Source organism: Balaenoptera musculus, chromosome 20 (assembly GCF_009873245.2).
Source record: "Balaenoptera musculus isolate JJ_BM4_2016_0621 chromosome 20, mBalMus1.pri.v3, whole genome shotgun sequence".
Taxonomy (NCBI): Eukaryota; Metazoa; Chordata; class Mammalia; order Artiodactyla; family Balaenopteridae; genus Balaenoptera; species Balaenoptera musculus.
In genome coordinates, this window is record NC_045804.1 from 22,828,832 (window position 1) to 22,850,280 (window position 21,449).

At 37.8% G+C, this 21,449-nt stretch overlaps 1 protein-coding gene across 6 annotated transcripts in view; it reads right to left on the reverse strand.

The window, feature by feature from the left end:
- Window positions 1-294: 294 nt before the first annotated feature.
- Window positions 295-21,449, reverse strand: part of GJC1 (gap junction protein gamma 1) — a 35,176-nt gene continuing 14,021 nt past the window's right edge. For 2 of the 6 annotated variants that reach the window (XM_036837796.1, XM_036837799.1), the window contains exons 2-3: window positions 7,010-7,085; window positions 295-6,054 (exon numbers count right to left, since the gene is read on the reverse strand). In XM_036837796.1, the coding sequence (XP_036693691.1) occupies window positions 4,844-6,034 (1,191 nt within the window). In that variant the 5' untranslated portion in view covers window positions 6,035-6,054; window positions 7,010-7,085 and the 3' untranslated portion in view covers window positions 295-4,843. Of the gene's footprint in view, window positions 6,055-7,009; window positions 7,086-7,185; window positions 7,432-17,624; window positions 17,849-21,449 lie in introns of those variants that run through there. The other 4 variants (XM_036837794.1, XM_036837798.1, XM_036837797.1 and 1 more) reach the window with 4 other exon arrangements.

Sequence of the window (21,449 nt, forward strand, 5' to 3'; positions counted from 1 at the left end):
CACAAACACGCCAAATCCTTTTAGCCACAGCCATCCCAGAGGAGTTCTAACCCAGCTATGAAAAAGGGCATCTTTTGAGCCCAAACCTCTACTTGGAAAATTTCCTGCTCATGTATTTCCACTGAGATCAACTTACAGGTGAATGTATGGGAAGAGATTTTCATATCAGGTTTTCTGTGTAAACCATTAAGCTCTTGGGCACTATTTGATACAAAGAATGGGGTAAAAATCTTCAATATGACATTTCCTGGCAGTTGAGTTTTCACGTTTGGAAAAAGATGCACAGACCACAAATGAATCTTCTAAACTGTATTTGGAACTGACAAAAACATCTGGAACTAACAAAAAATCTTCCTAGAGACAAGGCCCTCAGCAGAGTCTGTCCCCACTATAAAATTTTACATCAACTGTACAGAACAAAATTAGCAACGAGTGATCTTTGGCACTAGAATGGGTGACTCCTTAGCTGTTCATACAATATCCAAACTGCACATCACATGACATTAAATTGCTGGTTAACAGTTGAATTTTACATTTAAATTATCTTAAAAAGTTGGGAGTCCTAGCTAAGTTTTTTGGTATCAATATGCTAATGATATCTAACACTTAGTGCCTGAGGTAGAGACTTCTGTAAGAGATTTATTGAAGAGAACACAATTGAGAGTACAAAAAAGAAAAACACTTCCAATCTTGGAATCATACAGCCAAATGTCTTTGCTGGTTCAGCAAGCCAACCCTGAAATGCAGAACTCTTTACTTCTTTTATTTCTGTAGAGATTTTGCAGGGGAGTAGGGCTTTCTTTTGTTTGGACTCCTGAATTTTGGAATACATGGATTGCTTCTTTCAAAAGTATGATTATTAACATGGAATGTACATGAACCAAACTCACTTAACATCATTATTAAAAACAACAAAAACAACACAACTGCACATTAGGGACAACAAATAAAATCTTTTAAATTCTCCATGATATGTGGCCAGAATGAGTGACAAGTATGCAAGTCAACCTAATGATTCTAACCTTTGATGGTAACTGTGGATTACTACAGATCTACGATATATAGGTGAGCTGAAATTTTATTTCCAAACTCTGCACTGTATAGGTGCAGGGGCTTTATTTTCAGGTGGTAAGACTCTTCGTGAAATTACATTATTTTATAAAGGTGAAATTAATCTAACAACTGGAACCTTCCAATCAAAATGACCAGCAGCTCTGTATCTCTGACTTCAGGTACTTTTCTTCACAGTTGGGAAAGACCTTTCCTTTATAAAAAGGCATTTGTGAAGTAGGTTCAAGTATAACATAAACTTGCCTTTTATAAAAAACTGGCTGGCCAAAAATTTATCCTAAACTATAGGTATTATTTTTAGAAGTGTACTGTCTCTTAAATGAGACAGAAAACGTAAAGCCTAGACGTTTATAAGCGTAATGGGTAAAGCACAGGTATGACTAATAGGAATAACATTTAAGTCCATTCTTGGTATAAACTGCTTAGAGCAAGTTAAGTGTTTTAAACAATCACTGATTCCTGTGATAAAGAGCACTGAAGGACTTCTTACTACATCACATAGTTCTTCCACCTATTTTTTTTTTGAAGCTCCAAGGTCAGACAAATGACCAATAATAATAGTTGGTTTTTTAATACTTTTTTTACCAGACGCTTTTTCTAACTACTTCATAACACTTCTGAGAGGTAAGTGGCTCCTGCAACTTGGAAAAGTAAAGTCAACCGCCTAGTCTCATACCATGAAGAAATGACAGTTAAGGTACCTAATGATGACGTTTTTCTTTTTAAAGATATAGGTGTCCTTCTAAAAGACAGATATGTGGGAGCCCTAACCTGTGAGAACCATTTTAGATGGCAAAGTTCCTTTTTAGCAAAAGTCTATAGACGTCAGTCAAGGAAAATCCCCAAACTGACTTCAATGAAGTAACACGCTTGTGGTTTTAAATGAACAAATATAGAGACAGGCGAAACTAAGGCATAAAGCAAAGAGGAAGCCACAAAATGAACAGTAACATTTCTTTAGGGGAAAAAGTTATATAATTCTTCCCTCAAATTTGAACTAAGAAAAAAAGCCTATTTGTTTTACAAATCTCTTCTGAATAACAGACTGTAACAAAGATGAACAAAGGACACACCACATCTGAATAAATCCAACTGTACGTTAAGGAATGTAACATGTTGTTGACCATATCCTGATTGTAGTCTGTGAAGGACTAAGCACTCAACTTCTATTTAGAGAAGCAAATGTCATACAACAGAGCATGTCTTACACAGCAATTCAAAGGAACGATTTTGATAGGGAAAAAAAAAAAACCCTGCTGACAGGTGTTTTATACAAATACCTGCAAGTTCCAGAACAGTAACTGGAACAATATTTTTATAGACTCAATGTAGACCCAGTTAATGCATTAATAAGCTAGACACTGACAGGGCCGTTTTCTTAATGTAGGTCCATGACATGTTGTTAGGGGAGAATGGCCTTGGCAAACTCAAATGTTCAAAGGCTGAAAGAAATGGACTAAGAAAGCAGTGAGAGTTGGGAAATCTATGTCATAATTAGAACTTTAGTGAGAGAATAAAAATAGACTTTAACACATGTGAAGTGACCCAGAATATCTTTCTATGTACTCGAGGAAGTTGAAGAATTATCCAGACACAGAAGATAACATTCTCATCAGAACAAGCCCAGATGAAACACCAGGGGCCCTGTTTGTAGAAACTAAGTGGATGCTTCTGGCGCCGAATGTCTGCCTGGCATTTCTGCTTGACTCCTTCCCTCTCTCTCACTCAGATCCCCAACCCTCCCACTGGCAAAGCCACTCTGTTCTCCTTCAGGCTCTGAATAGATGGATGTGAATGTATGTGTATTTTTTCTGTCCTTCAATTAAGAAATATACGTGAAGTTCTACTGACATAAGAATTATTGGTAGTTCTTTATCTTAGCTGGCCTGAAGTATTTAAAATCTTCCCTGTTTTAGAATAATTATTTGAAATTCCTTATTAAACACTTGGTTTCAAGGAAACTGCGCAGGTCTATTAATTATCAAGGATACATACATGTATAAATCATTTTCTGAAATTTCCCCTTTAGTCTCACTGGAGTTTACCTTTTGCTTAAGTGTTTCGAGATCCTGAGGAACTTCGCTAGGCTAAAATTTACAGATTAAAAAAAGCAAAATAAAGGTAAATTCATGATTAGAAGATAAGCTTAAATTTTCAACTGAGTGTCTTTTGCGGGGCGTGGGGGAGAAATGCAATGGAGAACAACAAAGAAAAAAAGAACTGCATACAGGACGCTGTTCTAAGAATAGAGAACTGACATTTAAAAATTAAGACAAAAAAATAACACTCTTGGAATTCCAAAGTTGGAGGTGGCTTGCAATAACTTTCTGTTAGAAGAGAGTGAGATACCCAAAATGAAATGCTCCCTGGTGAAGCAAACACCCCTTCCTTTAAACCTTTACCAAGCTCTTACTCAGAAGCTCATAAACTGTAAGACAAATGATGTGAACATGACAGGAGAGCAAAGTTCTCCAACATAACAGAAGGTTGAAAATGGCAATAAAATACTACTGCAAATTACGAGTGTTACGTGAACATTAATGCTTGTCATTAACAAATAGATATGCCTATAGCAAATAAATATTGAAATTCTCTTTCGGTCTATTTACAGATAGAATCCCAGGTCTGACTGGTCTTCCAGGCAGAAACCTACATTGGCAAAAATATGTAAATTATAAAAGTTCCATGGTGAATTATAAAAAATAAGGAATTTGAATTTAGGCCTTCTGCCATATGCAGTTTAAGGTAGCTTTGATTAATTTTTAGCCTAGAAGGGAATTTTTGTGTTTTTACTGTTAACATATAAAAAAAATATCCATCACTGGCTTCTTAAGAAACCAGAGTGGCAGGTTTTTGGATACAGATTTAAGGCAAATCAAACAGGTCCACAACTAAACATCTTATCAGGGCTTATTTTCCAGGTGTGCCTTTGTTTTGTGACAGAGGAATCTTAGAACAGTTCTAGCCAGGGTCTCCACACTGCTACTGGATGAGGACACCTTTGTGCATCAGCCTTTTGAAAGAACTGACATTATATACACACCATCAAAGCATATACTGGCAAGGCTTGATATTTAAAGGACTTCTGCAGTGAATCACTTTATCTTCTTTGAAAACACAAATAGGTTTTCAAAGACTAGATACAACTCTGGACACATGAATGAGATTCAAAGATTTCTCAAGTCAAAGAGAGATCTCAACCTCGCTCTACTATGGACTTTCTTTCCAAGACTGAGAACTGATTCATCTTCCTCCGGCTCCTTACATATCTGAAATCTTCCCTGCAACACGAGAGGCACTTTTATTAGGTATGTAGCATCTATTAAAACTTTAAATCCAGGGTAGAATTTGCTGAACAAAGTAATAACACTAGCCTAATAGGCATTACCTTAAGAATTATTTCCCCTTTAATATAAAAGTATAACTACAGTGGTCCAATATACAAATACAAAAAAAAAGTACCATAATACTGTACATACAAAAACTGTTCAACAAGAATGATTTAAATATATCTGTTCTTTTCCAGATCTGGAAGACACAAATGTAAAGTTCTGCAACTGTATTATTGCTGGAACATGTGTCCAGGAACAGTGTTCCCCGTTCTTTCCCCTTTGTCCCAGCCCCACCTTCAGAGTCCCCTGAGCTTGCATCATGAGCCAACAGCATCCCTGAAAATAACCAGAGCCAAATGTTTACTCAATGGAAGTCATTATTCAGTGAGCCGCTGCTTACCATGAACTATGAAAAGCACAAGTTTTAAGCCCAGCCAAGATTAAATCCAGACGGAGGTCTTCCCATCCCCTGATTTGCTACTAGCACTGCTTTTGTTGGACCCAGCTTTGGACCCCACTTTGGCTTTTTTTCCCCGGGGACCATGGGGGTTGTTTTGGTGATTGTAGGCCTGGATTGCCAGATCCAGGCGTTCCTGAGCCATTTTGATTTCCCTCTGCAGAGTCTCCAGGTCAGCTGGGAGGTTGTCCTCATGGCTGCCATACTGTTGTTCCTGGGCGATGTTGGCCTTGTTTTGCTTGTAGGCAATCTTAGCGTTGGACAGTTCGGTGTACTGGATTTGATCTGGTTTGACGGCAATGTTATAGCCAGGGGGAGCAGATGGTGTGTTCCAAGTGAAAGGATAATTATAAGCACCCGGATCTTCCAGTTCCCTCCTTTTACTGTTTAGTGAGTCTCGAATTGTCCCAAATCCTAAATGAAGCATCTCCCAAACGTTAAGCAATAGGCAAAGGCCTGTAACACCATACATTATCAGAAGAAAGATGGTCTTTTCAGTGGGTCTAGAAATAAAGCAGTCTATCTTATGAGGGCAAGGAAGCCTGCTGCACACATAAAATGGGTGGACTTGGAAGCCATACAGAAAGTACTGCCCTATCAGAAAACCCACCTCAAACACGGTCCTTGCCAGCAGCTGCAGCACGTAGATTTTCATGAGCCCATCCTCCTGAATCCGGTGTCGGCCATCATGCTTAGGTTTAGATTGGTTCTGATCTTTATTTTCTTTTTCACTTTCTAATTCCATTTCTGGATACATCATGGGATCCTCTTCATGGTCCTCTTCTGTTTCTTCCAGTGCCCGGTGTTGTTTCCAACGCATTGCATAGGGTTTGCTCCGAGTGGCCTTCTTGTCTGCTTCACTGTGCTCCATTTTGGCGATCTTATGAATGGCATAGCCCAGGTACATCACTGAGGGGGTGGCCACCAGGATGATCTGGAACACCCAGAAGCGCACGTGGGAGAGGGGTGCAAAGGCATCATAGCAGACGTTCTCGCAGCCTGGCTGCTCTGTGTTGCACACAAATTTGCTTTGCTCGTCGTAATAGATGGACTCTCCTCCTACAGCTGTAAGGACAATCCGGAAGACGATCAATACAGTAAGCCAGATCTTCCCCACAAACGTGGAGTGGTTGTGGATCTCCTCTAGCAGGCGAGTGAGGAAGCTCCAACTCATGGTGACTGAACTGGTTCGCCCTGATAAAAATGAAAATTACCAAAGGAAAATCAGCAAATATTAAAATCTTAATTTTTTAATTGATGATATCTCTAGGAACTACTTCTCTACATACTTGAAATTTATCTTCAAGGCTCATACTAGAATGACTGTTAGAATAAATAGCATCTCACTCTCTACACTACCATCAGGTAGGACCATTCACCTCAGTCAAAGAGCACTGGTTTGGGTCTACAGGGTCCTAGGAAGTCTGATTAGTTTTCGTGTCTTCCTTAGCTTAAAAGGTAAAATTATAGCTATCATTTGAGATATATTTCTCAAAGTATACTGGATTTTTTACATACAGTATTATTTCATAAGACCTTCGAACTTTGTGGAATATAGATAAGAAAATAGCACAGAAGTATAGCTATTCGGTCACAGTAAGACTGCCACTGAGAACATAATGGGGACACCTGGGCTGGATGGACTCCATTGTGAAGAGGTACCTTATCAGGAAAGTTAAATTTTGGACCTGGTGACAAGTATTAAAAAAGAATTAAGGAGATAGTACAGCTGCAAATAACTGGTAAAGATCAAGAACTAAAATAAAAGACAGAAAGAAACAAGGAAGACACTCCTGAGCTAGGCTGCATCACAGAGATTCTAGCATTCTGTATTATATTTCTGTATTTTGTTTATGGTAGAAGTTAAGAAATGCCTGTAGATTGAATTGTGAGGACATTAAAAATCCAATCAATAGACAAATCCACTTAAAACAGCATTTTGAAGGATAGTTTTATTCTGAGATTCTTAGATCTATGTCCAGAATCCAGGTAAAAACCATCAAATGAGATAATGTATGTAAAATCCCTAATACAACCCCTGACACATAGTACACCTAGCTTTTCTCTTCTATCTTCCCTCTCTTGGTTTACTTCTGCAGGTAACAGTTGATTATCAGCATCACCAAAGAAATTTAAATACACTTTTTACCTGTTATCCAGAATTTCTGTTATCCAAAATTTTCTTAGAGAAATGATGTTTTGCGCACAAGTTTTCCAGATTCCCTCTGGAAGGGAAAAAGAAAAGAGAAGGTCATAAGTTTCCTCCCACAGAAAACAATCAATCACTAGAACGCCATTTTCAGGGAGAAACAGTTTTCTACGTACCATAGGAATCAATCAGCATGAGATGGAAACAGGCTTGAGTTTGAATATCACTGTTCTCTCCTCCTATACGTGGTAGGAGAAACTACCTTACAGTGACTCAAAGAGTCTTAGGTCACTGTAGTCTAAGAAAATATGACAGGAAGATGAGTCATTGGTGAAAATCTGAAGATGAACTCTGGCATCTATAGGAAAAAGCCAAAGTAGAAAATCTCACCAAATTTAAACTGGGTCACTAAAGGCCTTGCAAAAATCTTCACCCTGTGTGCTCTATTCCTGTTCTGTTCTCTGAAGCAGCCAATACCTCTCTCAATGGGATTTGAGCAGCCAACTAGGAGCAAGCTGTTTAGTTAAAACACCCAACAGCTGGCTCTCAGTCACTGGGACACCCATATCCACAGAAGGTGATTTACAGACTCAACTGCTCACAGAAGGAAAACACCTGCATCTGTATTGTGATTAAAATATATATATATAGGACAAATTATTGCTCATTATCAAGTTCTGCAAACTATGGAATAACTATGGCCAAGAATCATCCGCACTATCATTTAATTTAATAAATGAATGTAAAACAATCCCTAAGTGTTCCAAGTTATTATGTGTTCAAAATAACTTAATAAAAAAGATACATGAAAAAAAACCAGAACAATTCCCAAAAGGTCAATGAAGAAGAAGAAGAAAAAAAGTTCAGGCATCTGCATAACATGCAAGTACGAAGATTTACATACAGAATCCAACCACACAAAGATCTCACCATAGGACTTCAAGTACAACTCTCATTTCCAGCCCTGATGTCCAACTGAGTTCACCACTTCTCTCACTGCACATACAAGTTATAAAACCACAACACAAGAAGTAAATAATATGCAGTCTTTAAATGGTGATGTAAGCCAGATTTCCAACACAGAACTCCATAATGATTCACATCCACAAGTCCAGATTCACATTTTCCCCAAACACCATATCTAAAGCATTTACCTTAAAGTCTGAAATTCTATTTGTTCCAATAAGCCAAAATCATGAAAGTGCAATTGTTAATTAGTTAGGAAGCTCATCCTCTACACTGCCATCCATACCGAAAACAAATGGGTACCTTTATAAATAATTATTGCTATGAAATAATTTCTCAACAGTTCAGCATCTCATACAATAAACTAACTTTTTTTTGGGGGGGGAATTAGTGACAAACCCTTCAAAGCTTATAAGTTATAAAGCAGCCACTTAAACACATACAGAAATACACATTGCATACTGGTTAAGCTGTAGGCCTAGACAATGATGAACCCTTAGAGCCTGGTTTTCCGTGGGCACTTGTAAGTGCCATAGCACCCTATACCCAAACCTTGAGTATAAATGATGTGTAAAGTAATGTAGCTTCAGCATCTCATACAATGGATGATGGGTAATTTTCTTTCTAAAATAACCATGGGCTTCCTAATCAAATGGCAGCATTACCACTGAGCTGTCAGTAGGTTTTCCGTTGATACTCTTCCCTTTCCAAATCCCTTTCTTCTCCTTGTAAGCATTAAGAGAAAGGCTTAAGTATCAGAGTAGCCTCCTCCAATTTGGGGGGTGGGGTGGAAAGGAGAAGAGGGAGGGAGGGTGTGAGAGAGGAGAAAAAACTGAATGAGTAGAATGGTGGGTTCTGGAATTGACATTTCTAAGCAAAAACGTGTCACTGCCAAGTGTGGTCTTGCTGTGTTCTTGCGCCACTAAAATTCCCTTTTTTCAGAACCATTTTTTTGCTCTCCTACCAGAAGCCTAAGATTCAGAACACAGTCTTCTCTGACTTCCCTGTTTCAGCAAACAGACTTGGTTATAGAGTAGGGAGTGAGAGCATGTAATTAACCTGTGAACAGCTCTCGTGAAAAAATAAAAATCATTTCCATACTCTATTTATGAATGGAAAATATGGGAGCATGTGATGAGTGGTGGTGAGAGGTGGGGGGATGCCAAACACCTAAATATTTTTTGCCAATTAGGAAAGCCAACTGATTTAAATGTATCTTGACACTTAATGTCTTCTTGAATATATCCTTTATGCTTTGGCTGAATTTATCTATAGACAAATTCTAGAAAGTGGTATTATCAGGACACAAGAAATGTAAGTCTGCGTGGTTTTTGCTCTGTACTGTCATTTGATTTTCTAAAAAGGTCCTAGCGGTTTACAATGCCTGGCAATGAATGAGTACAATTTTACCTCAACCTCATCAGCACTGTCTGTTATGCTACTTTGCTAGGTGTAAAATGGTATTTCAAAATTATGTCAATTTGTATGTTTTTAATACAGCAGGATGCCCTTCCCTTATATTCCTCCTTCTTTGTGAACTATTTCTGTCCTTTTGCCCGTTTATCTGCAGAATGTATTCTTAATACAGTACAGACATCAATCATTTGACATTTAATATAAATACCTCAGTTTATTGTTTTCCTTAAAATTTTAGTATTTTATACAGTCACACCAATTTCTTGAATAAATTAAAAGGTGGAAAAGTTATTCTTCCTAGGATGGCTTTTTACATAAAGAATTTGCAAAATTCATGGTAGCTCATAATTCAAAAGGATTCTCAATTCTCTCTCCATCCCCCAACACATACTGAAGAAAATCATAGTTGCTTTTATAACATTTACTGGACAGAAATCAAATGTGCTATTTTTAGTCTGTTTTCCAAATAATTTTCAAATCTACCTTGTCTTACACTAGAAAATAGAATTTTAAAAATTACTTGGGGGCTTCCCTGGTGGCGCAGTGGTTGAGAATCTGCCTACCAATGCAGGGGACACGGGTTCGAGCCCTGGTCTTGGGAAGATCCCACATGCCGCAGAGCAACTAGGCCCGTGAGCCACAACTACTGAGCCTGCGTGTCTGGAGCCTGTGCTCCGCAACAAGAGAGGCCACGATAGTGACAGGCCCGCGCACCGCGATGAAGAGTGGCCCCCACTTGCCGCAACTAGAGAAAGCCCTCGCACAGAAACGAAGACCAACACAGCCATAAATAAATAAATAAAAATTTTTTTTAAAAAAATCTATCTTTAAAAAAACAAAATTACTTGGTATCAACACGGTAATAAATTAAGTAATCTCCTCCCAAATTATTTATATTTGAAGAGTTTTCTATCAGCTACATCCTAACAGGATCAAGTCAAAGTTTACTGCATGTCTAAAACTCAGGATCTTTGAAGATTAAATATAAAAGCTCATTATTTGGATTATCTCTGGAGGTGGATTATATGATTAGATCTATTTTAAATATGAAGAAATGAGGTCCAGAAAGTTTATAAAATTTGCCCGAGATCATCCAGTTATTAAGAGGTGAAGCTAGAATCTAAAGTCAGCCAGTCTTGCTCCAGTCTCAGCTTTTAACTACTAGTAAAGAATTGCATTCCAGATGAGGTGGAACTGTGTACAGGCCCCATGTGAATACAGAGGAGGGCACCTCACCCCAATCTTTGGAATCGGAATTAAACTAAATAATAAACTCACAAAGATCAAAGGGGGGGGGTAGTTCTGCTGCCAAAAGAAACTGGAAAAAAAAAAATCAAAGGGGGAAATTTCAGGGTTTAAGATCTTACACACAGAATGAATTGAAAGTTAAAACAAAACAAACAAACAACAACAAAACATAAAACCCAAAAAGAACTCCAAGGTTGTTTCTTGGCAGTTGGAAGGGAAGAATAAACTAGAAAAATGGTATCTTCAACAAAAATGTTTTTTTTTCACTAAGAAGGATAACTTCTTTGGGCATTGAGAACAGTGACAGAAGGTGGTAAATTTAGTTCAGGGGTGAAAATGCTTGTTAAAGGGTAGATGCAAAGATGGTATACACATGAAGTGCTCAGAGCTGTGCCTGGTCTCAAGGCAAGCACCATTATTACCATTACTACCAGTGCTGCTGCAACTTTTTGTCTTATCACCTCAACTGTACTGGGAGCCCCTAGATGTTAGACACCACATCTTTTATCTCTGCTTCCCTAGCTTCTAGTCTGATGATTGGCCATTTTTTTAAAATTAATTACCTTATTAATTTATTTTTGGCTGCGTTGGGTCTTCACTGCTGCACGCAGGCTTTCTCTAGTTGCGGTGAGCCGGGGCTACTCTTCGTTGCGGTGCGCGGGCTTCTCATTGCGGTGGCTTCTCTTCTGTGGAGCACGGGCTTTAGGCACATGGGCTCAGTAGTTGTGGCACACAGGCTCAGTAGTTGTGGCTCACGGGCTTAGTTGCTCCGCGGCACGTGGGATCTTCTCAGACCAGGGCTTGAACCCGTGTCCCCTGCATTGGCAGATGGATTCTTAACCACTGCGCCACCAGAGAAGTTCCTGATTCGCCATTTTAAGTGCTAAATAAACATTTGACAAACACATGAATAAATGCATTCCTATCGGACCTGCCTTACATTTTTCACTGCAATCTCTTCTCTCTCTATATATATTTTTTCTCCTAGATTCCCACTGCATCAGTCTGTCCAAAAATGGAATAAGCAGCCTCATGAAGCAGTGAACCCTGGTATAAATGCAGCAGGGAGGGTAAAGGGATATAAAGGGAGGTGTCTGTACTTCACTGAAATCTATAAAACGTGACACCAATGATGGCAATACTTTATGTATGTACAGTGTAATACCTAAAACAGCCACTAAAAAAGCACACAGAGGGGCTTCCCTGGTGTCGCAGTGGTTAAGAATCTGCCTGTCAATGCAGGGGATATGGGTTCGAGCCCTGGTTGGGGAAGACCCCACATGCCACAGAGCAACTAAGCCCATGCACCACAACTACTGAGCCTGCGCTCTAGAGCCCACGAGCCACAACTACTGAAGCCCGCGCGCCTAGACCCCGTGCCCTGCAACAAGAGAAGCCACCGCACCGCAACGAAGAGTAGCCCCTGCTTGCCACAACTAGAGAAAGCCTGCGCGCAGCAACAAAGACCCAATGCAGCCAAAAATAAATAAATAAATAATAAAATTTAAAAGAAAAAGAAAAAAGAATGACCATACCTAGTGTTGGTGAGGATGTGGAGAAACTGGTACTCTCATACAAGTAGGAATGTAAAATAGTATAATCACTTTGGAAAATAGTCTGGCAGTTTCTTAGAAGTTAAACAACATATACCAACTATATGATCCAGCCATTTTGCTCCTAGGCAAGAAGTAAAACCGTATGTCTATAAAATGACTTGCACATAAATGTTCACAACAATTTTATCTGTAATAGCCAAAACCTGGAAACAACACAAATGCCCATCAGCAGGTTGATGAGTAAACAAATTGTGGTACACTCATACAGTGGTATACTACTCAGCAATAAACTATTGATATGCATAGCATGGATGAATCTCAAAATAATTAGACCAAACGAAAGAAGTCAGGAAAAAAAAAAAAAAAGGCACACACTGTATGATTCCATTTATATAAAATTCTAGAAAATGCAAACTAACCTATAATGACATAAAGCATGTCAGTGGTTGCCTATGGATGAGCTGGGGGTGGGAGGCAATGAGGGATTGGCCAGCCTGATATCAAACTCTCATGGCTATTATTTTTCAGTTTCTACTTGTCTTACTTTTCCTTTTTCAAACTTCTAAATACATATCCTGATTTTTGTCCTATCTTATTAGCCCATCCTTTTCAGTGCTCTTTGCTGGTTCTTCCACCAGAATCCAAGCTGTAAATGATGTCCCACTTTGCTCCAACATCTCCCTGAAACTTCAGACTTGAAATTCAACTGCTACTCTACATCTTCTCTTGGATGTCTAATAGGCACCTGAAATTTAACATAACCCAAACCAATCCTCCCATCCTCCAAAGACCTACTCTTACTCTGTCTGCAGTTTTCCCAAACTCAGTAAGTAGTTTCACCATTCATGCACTTTTTAGGCCAAAACCTTCAAGGCAACCTCACTCCTTTTTCTCACTCCATAGGCAAACTATATCAGCAAATCCTGTCAGTTCTATCTTCAAAATATATCCACAATCCAACCACTTCTTTCCACCTCCACTGCCATCACTCTGATCCAAGCCCCCTTCAACTCTAACCAAGATTATTGTAAAAGCAAGAGTCTTCTAATTGGCCCCCTAGCTTATGCTCTTATGCCTCTCAAATCTCTTCTCCAAAAAGCAACCAGAGTAAAGCTTTTAGAAAGTATGTCAGATCATGTCCCTCTTCTGCTCAAAACTCTCTCAGAACAAAACCCAAAATCTTTACTATAGTCTACAACGCCCTTTATCATATAGCTACTAGTACACTTTTGGTCTCATCACCTTCCATTCTCCCTCTTGCTCATTCTGATTTAGGAATATCTACATCCTCACTATTCCTCTGATCATACCAATCATGCCATACTTTTGCGTCAAGATTTCTGTACTTGCTATTTTCACTGCTTTGAACTTTTTTATTTCATAGATATTAACAGAAAACTCTCTCATTTCATTCAAGTCTGCTCAAAAGTCATCTCCTTAATGACTTTCCTCAGACCACTTTCCTAAAATAACATCTGTCATTCTCTAGCCCCTTTAATTTCCTTTATAGCACTTAACCCTCACATAATTTTTATTTTACAATTTTATTGTTTATAGAATATAAGCTCCCTGAAGGCAGGATTTTGTTCTTTTATCCCCAATATCTAAAACCCCACAGCCTGACAAATGGTAGTAGGTTCTCAATAAATATCTGTTCAATAAATTAATTCAAACATTTAGAAAAATGCTCCGGATGTATTAACTGAAAAATATAGGATACGGAACAGAATTATCCCAATTTTGGAAAATGAATAAAATTTATGCATTAAAAAATCCTAGAAGAAAAACAAAAATGTAAAAAAAAAAATCCACCAAAACCTTGAAAGGTTATAAACAAATACCCACTACTTTCTCCTTTCTTTAGCCTGTTTCCTGCATCTCTACTAGAATTCTCTCTCTAAAATGGATCTGTTACTCCTTTGCTGAAAAACCACTAATGGAGGTGGCTCCTCAAACCAGTGGGGCAAAGATGGACTTTTTAAAGTACTAGAATAAAACATAGTTGATATCTGTTATAACTCTGGATATGAGAAGAAAAGATGAATCTGAGTACAAAAAATAAAAAGTGTCTCCGTGGTTAAAAGAAAAAACAACCTAAACAATACTGAAAAACAATGGGAACTTCCCTGGTGGCACAGTGGTTAAGAATCTGCCTGCCAATGCAGGGGACACAGGTTCGATCCCTGGTCCAGGAAGATCCCACATGCCACAGAGCAACTAAGCCCGCGAGCCAGAACTACTGAAGCCTGTGTGCCTAGAGACTGTGCTCCGCAACGAAGAGTAGCCCCCGCTCGCCGCAACTAGAGACAGCCCATGCACAGCAATGAAGACCCAACGCAGCAAAAACTAAATAAAAATTTTAAAAAAAGAAAAAGAAAAACAATGAACTGGGGAAAAAGGTTTCAGTAACTCTTTTATAAGCAAAGAGCTAATTTCTAATATATAAAGAGTTCAAAACATACATTCCACAGAAAGAAAAACACAAATTCCCCTTTAAAAAAAATGCACAACGTGGATGAACCTTGAAAACATAATGCTAAGTGAAAGAAGTCAGACACAAAAGCCACCTATTGTATGATTCCATTGATATGAAATGTCCAGAATAGGCAAATCAGTAGAGACAGATTAGTGGTTGTCAGGGGCTATGGGAAATGGATTGTGACTGTTAGTTAATGGGTACCAGGTATCTTTTGGGGATAATGAAAATGTTTGGAATTAGACAGTGGTGGTGGTTACACAACCTTGTGAGTATACTAAAACCACTGAACTGTACACTTTAAAAGGACAAATTTTAGCATATGTAAATTATATCTCAATAATAAAGTACTCTAAGATACAATTCTTCTCCTATGACATTGGCAAAAATCCAAAAGGAGAGGCTATGGAAAAACAGACATTCTCACATATCGCTGATGGGAGTGGTACAACCTCTGGTGGCAATTTGATAATATCTAACAAAATTACAAATGCATCTATATCCTTTGACCCAGTAATCTCACTTTGGGGAATGATCAAACTATAACACTGTTTTTATATAACTCAAATGTCCACTGTCAAGGGAATGGTTAAATGCACTATGGTCTATTTACACAACAGAATACCACGTGGTTGTAAAAAATAATGAGGAATGCTCTCCTTGTATAGAAAGATATTCAAGGGCTTCCCTGGTGGCGCAGTGGTTAAGAATCCGCCTGCCAATGCAGGGGACTCGGGTTCGAGCCCTGGTCCAGGAAGATCCCACATGCCACGGAGCAACTAAGCCTGTGCGCCACAACTACTGAGCCTGTGCACCACAACTACTGAAACCCACGTGCCTAGAGCCCGTGCTCCGCAACCAGAGAAGCCACTGCAATGAGAAGCCCGCGCACCGCAACGAAGAGTAGCCCCCACTCGCCACAACTAGAGAAAGCCCGCGTGCAGCAACGAAGACCCAATGCAGCCAAAAATAAATTAATTTTAAAAAGATATTCAAAACATTTAATTAGTGGAAACAGCAAGGAAGTGTATATATGTACATGCCTTTTACATAAGGAGAAAAAATATCAATCTGTGTTTTTGCTTATATTTCTATAAAGAAACACAAGGATACATTTTTTTAAAAAACTAATAAAAGTGGAGGAGGAGACTAAGGAGGATGGGATAGGATCAAGACTTTGATTATATATCTACTTAATTAATTTATTTGGCTGCGCCAGGTCTTAGTTGTGGCACTCGGGATCTAGTTCCCTGACCAGGCACCGAACCTGGGCCCCCTGCACTGGGAGCGCAAGTCTTAACCAATGGACCACCAGGGAAGTCCCTGATTATATATCTTTTTACATTGTCTTATTTTTTTTTAACCAAATGAGTAAGTTGCCTTTTTAAAGAAAACACCGCTAAAAGCATTCCATGCCCTACAGAATAAAGTCTGCTTGAGATTTTAAAGAAATCCTTTTGCAAACTTTTTAAAGTTAAAAAAAACTTACATATTTTTCAGAAATTAAATGTTTTATAAAAAGATCATCTTGGTAATGAATTCCTTGGAGGTCCAGTGGTTAGGACTCAGCGCTTTCACTGCCAAGGGTGCAGGTTCAGTCCCCAGTCGGCAGGGGAACTAAGATCCTGCAAGCTGTGCTGCACAGCCAAATTAAAAAAAAAAAAAAAAAAAGGGCTTCCCTGGTGGCGCAGTGGTTGAGAATCTGCCTGCTAATGCAGGGGACACGGGTTCGAGCCCTGGTCTGGGAAGATCCCACATGCCACGGAGCAGCTGGGCCCGTGAGCCACAACTACTGAGCCTGCGCGTCTGGAGCCTGTGCCCCGCAACGGGAGGGGCCGCGATAGTGAAAGGCCCGCGCACCGCGATGAAGAGCGGTCCCCGCACCGCGATGAAGAGTGGCCCCCACTTGCCTCAACTAGAGAAAGCCCTCGCATGAACCGAAGACCCAACACAGCCAAAAATAAAATAAAATAAATAAATAAAGTAGCTATAAAAAAAAGAAAAGTGCTTAAAAAAAAAAAAAAAAAAAAAAGAGTTCATCTTAATTTCTGTTTAACCCCAAGTTTAAATACCACCTGTACATTTTACATCAACTTACACTGTACATTTTCACATGTGCATTTGTTGTTTCCCTCCATTAAACCCACTTCCCTTGGACATCCTCAGTTTACTCCCTCACTTCAATTTATGCTTCTCTTCAGATGTCACCTCCTGTGGTGAGGACTTCCCTGACCACTTACCTAGGATAACATTCTTCCATCACTCCCTACACCCTTACCCTGCCTTTTTCCTTCAGAGCACTCAACACTACCTAGAACACTTTTTATTTGTTAAGTTGTTCATTATCTGTCACCCCAATAGAATTTAAACAAGGACTTTGCTCTTGTATCCCTGGCACTTAGAACAACTATTAACTGAGTGATTTAATAAATTTGAATCTCTGCTCATTGATTTTCCTCTGCTTTATATGGTCTTTCCACAATTTCCTACTTGGAAAAATTTTTATCCTTTAGGTTCTAGCTCAAAGGTCACTTCAAGTTTTCTTGACCTCCTCACTTAATCTCCTCAGAAAGTCTATAATAGTTTTTCATTCCACAAATAACAGGACTTAATCTATTAAACTGAGGTTAGTAGTATCAGTTTCTTCTGCTGGAATATGAGTTCCCTGAGGGGAAAGTCCATGTTTTTTAAAATTCTCTGAGCCCTCAGGATACAAAAATAACTCAATAAATGTATGCTATATTTAATAGAAGATCTAAATGAATTTATAGGAGGTAGAAAATATAAAATATGTTCACTAATACAATCATTTCAGGGCAGAATACAATGAATGGTATAGAAGTACAAAATGTGAAAATACTCAGAGAAGGAAAAGAGACAATTCCTATAAACTAAAAAGTATAAGTTGTCAATTATACCTCAATGAAGCCAGAAAAAAAAAGTATAAGCTTACTGCAGAAGACAAGTGGGTCTCTGAAGAATGGGTATGGTTTCACCAGGCAGAGCTGGGGTGGGAAGTAGAGGCAAGGCAGATGGAGAAAATGGTGTGAGTGAAAAGTTGCACAAGAAGGCTCTTAGACTGGAACATGATGGAGGATGTTTGGGAAGTAGTTGTAGAGAAGCCTGAACAGGGAAGTCAAAGACCAGTTTGCAGAGGGCCTTAGCACACCATGGAACCTGAAATTAAAGCATGTAAGTAATGATGAGTAAATATTCCTCAAATGTGGTCCACAGACCACCTTCAGAATTATCCAGAGTACACGTCTAAAATGCGGATTCCCAGGTCCTACTTATTCAACTCCCACTCTCAGGCCTACTGAATCATAATTTAACAAATCTTCTATGGTTAGACATTTGTTTACAATGATTTATTCCAATACTTATAACTTTGTACACATCCCCAATTATAGATTTAGGATAAATTTTTCTAAAAGAATTGCTGGGTCAATAGTTGTACAAACTGTGAAAAAACTGTGTGTGTTATTAAGAAAAGATCAGCTTCTTTATGCACTATCTCTCCAAAAATTCTAAGGCTTTTAATATGTATTACCAAATTACTCCTGCAAAAAGCCGGTACCTATTTATATTTCCACTACTGAGAGTATGAGAATACTGGTTTCCTCACTCCTTCACCAATGATTTTAATGCATTTTTCAAGAAACAAGGCTTGGGTCAATCTGTGTTTAAACTATAAGAAGTTTTAGATGATCATTAACCATTAGGGAAATGCAAATGAGACAAATAATGCACAGTGAGATACCATTTCATACTCAAAAGGATGACTACTATTAAAAGAAAAGAAACAAAAAAGAAAAGAAACAAGTGCTAAAAAAGTTATGGAGAAACTGGAATCATTGTTGTGCATTGCTGGTGGGAATGTAAAATGATGCACCTGCTGCAGAAAATGGTATGCTTATGATTTTCTCAAAATATTAACTATAGAATTATCCTATGATCCAGCAATTCTACTTCAGGATGTATACCTAAAAGAAATGAAAGCAGGGACACAAACAGATAGTTGTACACCCATCTTCATAGCACATTATTTACAATAGCCAAAAGGTGGAAGCAACCCAAGTGTCCACTGACAGATAAATAAACAAAATATGGTATATATCCACAATGTTATTCAGCCTTAAAAGGAACGAAATTCTGACACATTCTACAATGCTGATGAACCTTGGAGACAGTATGCTAAGTGAAAGAAGTCAGTCACAAAAGGACAAATATTATGTTTCCACTTATATGAGGGCCCTAGAATAAAATTCATAGAGAGAGAAAGAAGAATGGTGATTGCCAGGGGCTGGGAGGAATGGGTAAAGAGTTTCAGTTGGGAAGATAAAAGTTCTGGAGATAGATGGTGATGATGTTTGCACAACAATGTAAATGTACTTAATGCCACAGACCTATACACTTAAAAAATGGTTAAAATGGTAAATTTTATGTTATGCATATTTTACCACAATGAAAAAGTAAAAAAAATTTTAGACTAACTTCATTCATGCAATTAGTATTCACCTACCATCAAGAAGCTTGCAAGACAGTAGTTTATAGGAAATTACAAACACTTAAAAAAAAAAATACAGTTGTATTCAAGAAGTATTTAATGTTATATATGCTATGCAACAGAAGACGAGGAAATAACTGGAATCATCTGTTAAAGTTTAAACATATTTTACAGCATAGTGACTCTACAGGGAAATGCTTTATTTTCCAGTTTATCTGATTCATTTTTTCCATTACAATCTCTTTACTATAATGTTGGCCACAAAAACACCGTTAATCCAAAAATATCTCTTTCATATATATCTTTGGAAAAGTTTCTCATAGACTCATGTTTTTAAAAAAAACTCCCAAGGGTTTCAGATCAACAACTAAAAAAGCGTGTAACTTGTCCCTTGTCAATTTTTTAATGCTCACTAAACTGAAATAACCAGGAAATTTAAAAATTTTAAATAAGTAGTGCTATTCTAAATGTTTTACAAATTCAACCGAGTCCAAATGGGTCAGAGCCAAGTTTTAATCTGCTTCTAATTAAAAAAATTTTTTTAAACCCCAAAATCTATAATAGCTAGACCATATTTAAAAGCCTTAATTTCTAAACAAAAAATCCAGGATGAACTAATATTCTAGAAAAGTGATTCTAACTTTGAATTTTGTGAAACTGAGAGCAAGCACTTAACTAGGAGCCAAGAGATTCTAACAGGCACTTCAGGAATAAATATTTCTTTCCACTTTTTCATTTGTGAGATAAGTGAAGAATACCAGAATAGATTATTATTAAGGTCCCTTCTATTAACAGTTGATGAAAATCAACTCAGGCAGAGTACTATTCATAAAACAACCAACAAATTATGTGGAATTCAGAACTCTAGGGACAGGAAAGAAGCAAAGTAAGAGCAGTGAAATTAAACAATAATAAGATGTCAAATTTTCAAAAAGGCACTTCCCAAACAGTCATCCCAGAAAATCTGTGATTGGACTAAAATTAAAAATTTCAATATTGACTCACCATGATTCTACAGTATTAACTATCTGGGCATCCCAGATTATGAGCTGAGCGATCCACTAAGAATCGTGCTAGTGACTCACATTCCTGAATGAGACTGCTTTATGTGCAGAGACAAGGAATCAATTAAAGGGTTTACAATGAAGTTTTGTTTAACTGGAACGTTTTAAGTGGAAGTTAATTCTGCATGAGTGATAATAGATGTTTAATAACTAGCTAGTGACAATTTCTAAGCAAAAGCACTATGGCAGCCTTAATCTATGTATTACAAACAGTAATCTATGTATTATAAACATGAAAACAACTTGTTTTTCAAAAGAGCTCTTGGCTATGCACAATATTTGAGAAACACAAAATTTGTTGTAAATCAAATTATAAAATAAAGGAGAGAAAGTAGTTTGAAATCTTGGCTCCATTAACTAACAAGGAAACAAAATACACCACTGTGGGTTGAAGTGTCAGTCTATGCTGGCAAAAAGCCATTCTATTTGAATGTAAGAACCCTCAGGAACCAGCTGGAGAAGTATGGGGAACCTAGGATAATGTGTTCATTCACAGTGCATAGTTAAGTGGTACTGTCTTCATGTAAAAAAGGACAGTATTGGTACACTTGTCCAAAACAGCTTAAGTCAAATCAAAAGGACGACATCAGTCTAGGAAAATGACATGTCTAAGAAAAATTAAAAAAATAAACATATAACATTACCAATATGACTAGGGTCACAACACAAAATTTGCAAAAAACATTATCATACACTGATGGTGAGGGTGGTCTGATACAATCTTTCTGGAAGGCATTATGGTAATATTTACCAGAAACTTTAAAATGTTTTATGTCCTTTGATCAGTAACACCACATCTAGTAATTTATCTTAAATGAATGCCCAATAAAATATAAATATATTTATTTATAAAATAAATCTTAAATGAATGCCCAATAAAAGAAAAATTTTACGTAATTTATGATATAATCTCTATGAGGAAATATTGTACAACCACTGTAAATCTTGTTTTAGAACAGAGATCACAAAATCCAAATGTCTACAACTATACAGAGACAAAAAGTAGATTAGTGGTTGCCTAGGACTGAGAAGAATGAGGAAGAGTAGGGAATGACTGATAATAGGTACGGGGTTTCTTTTGGGGGGAATGAAAAAATTCTAAAATTAAACTGAGGTGATGGCTACACAACCGGGTGGATATACTAAAAACATTGAATTGTACATTTTAAACAGGTGAACTGTACAGTGTGAATCATACATCAAAAAA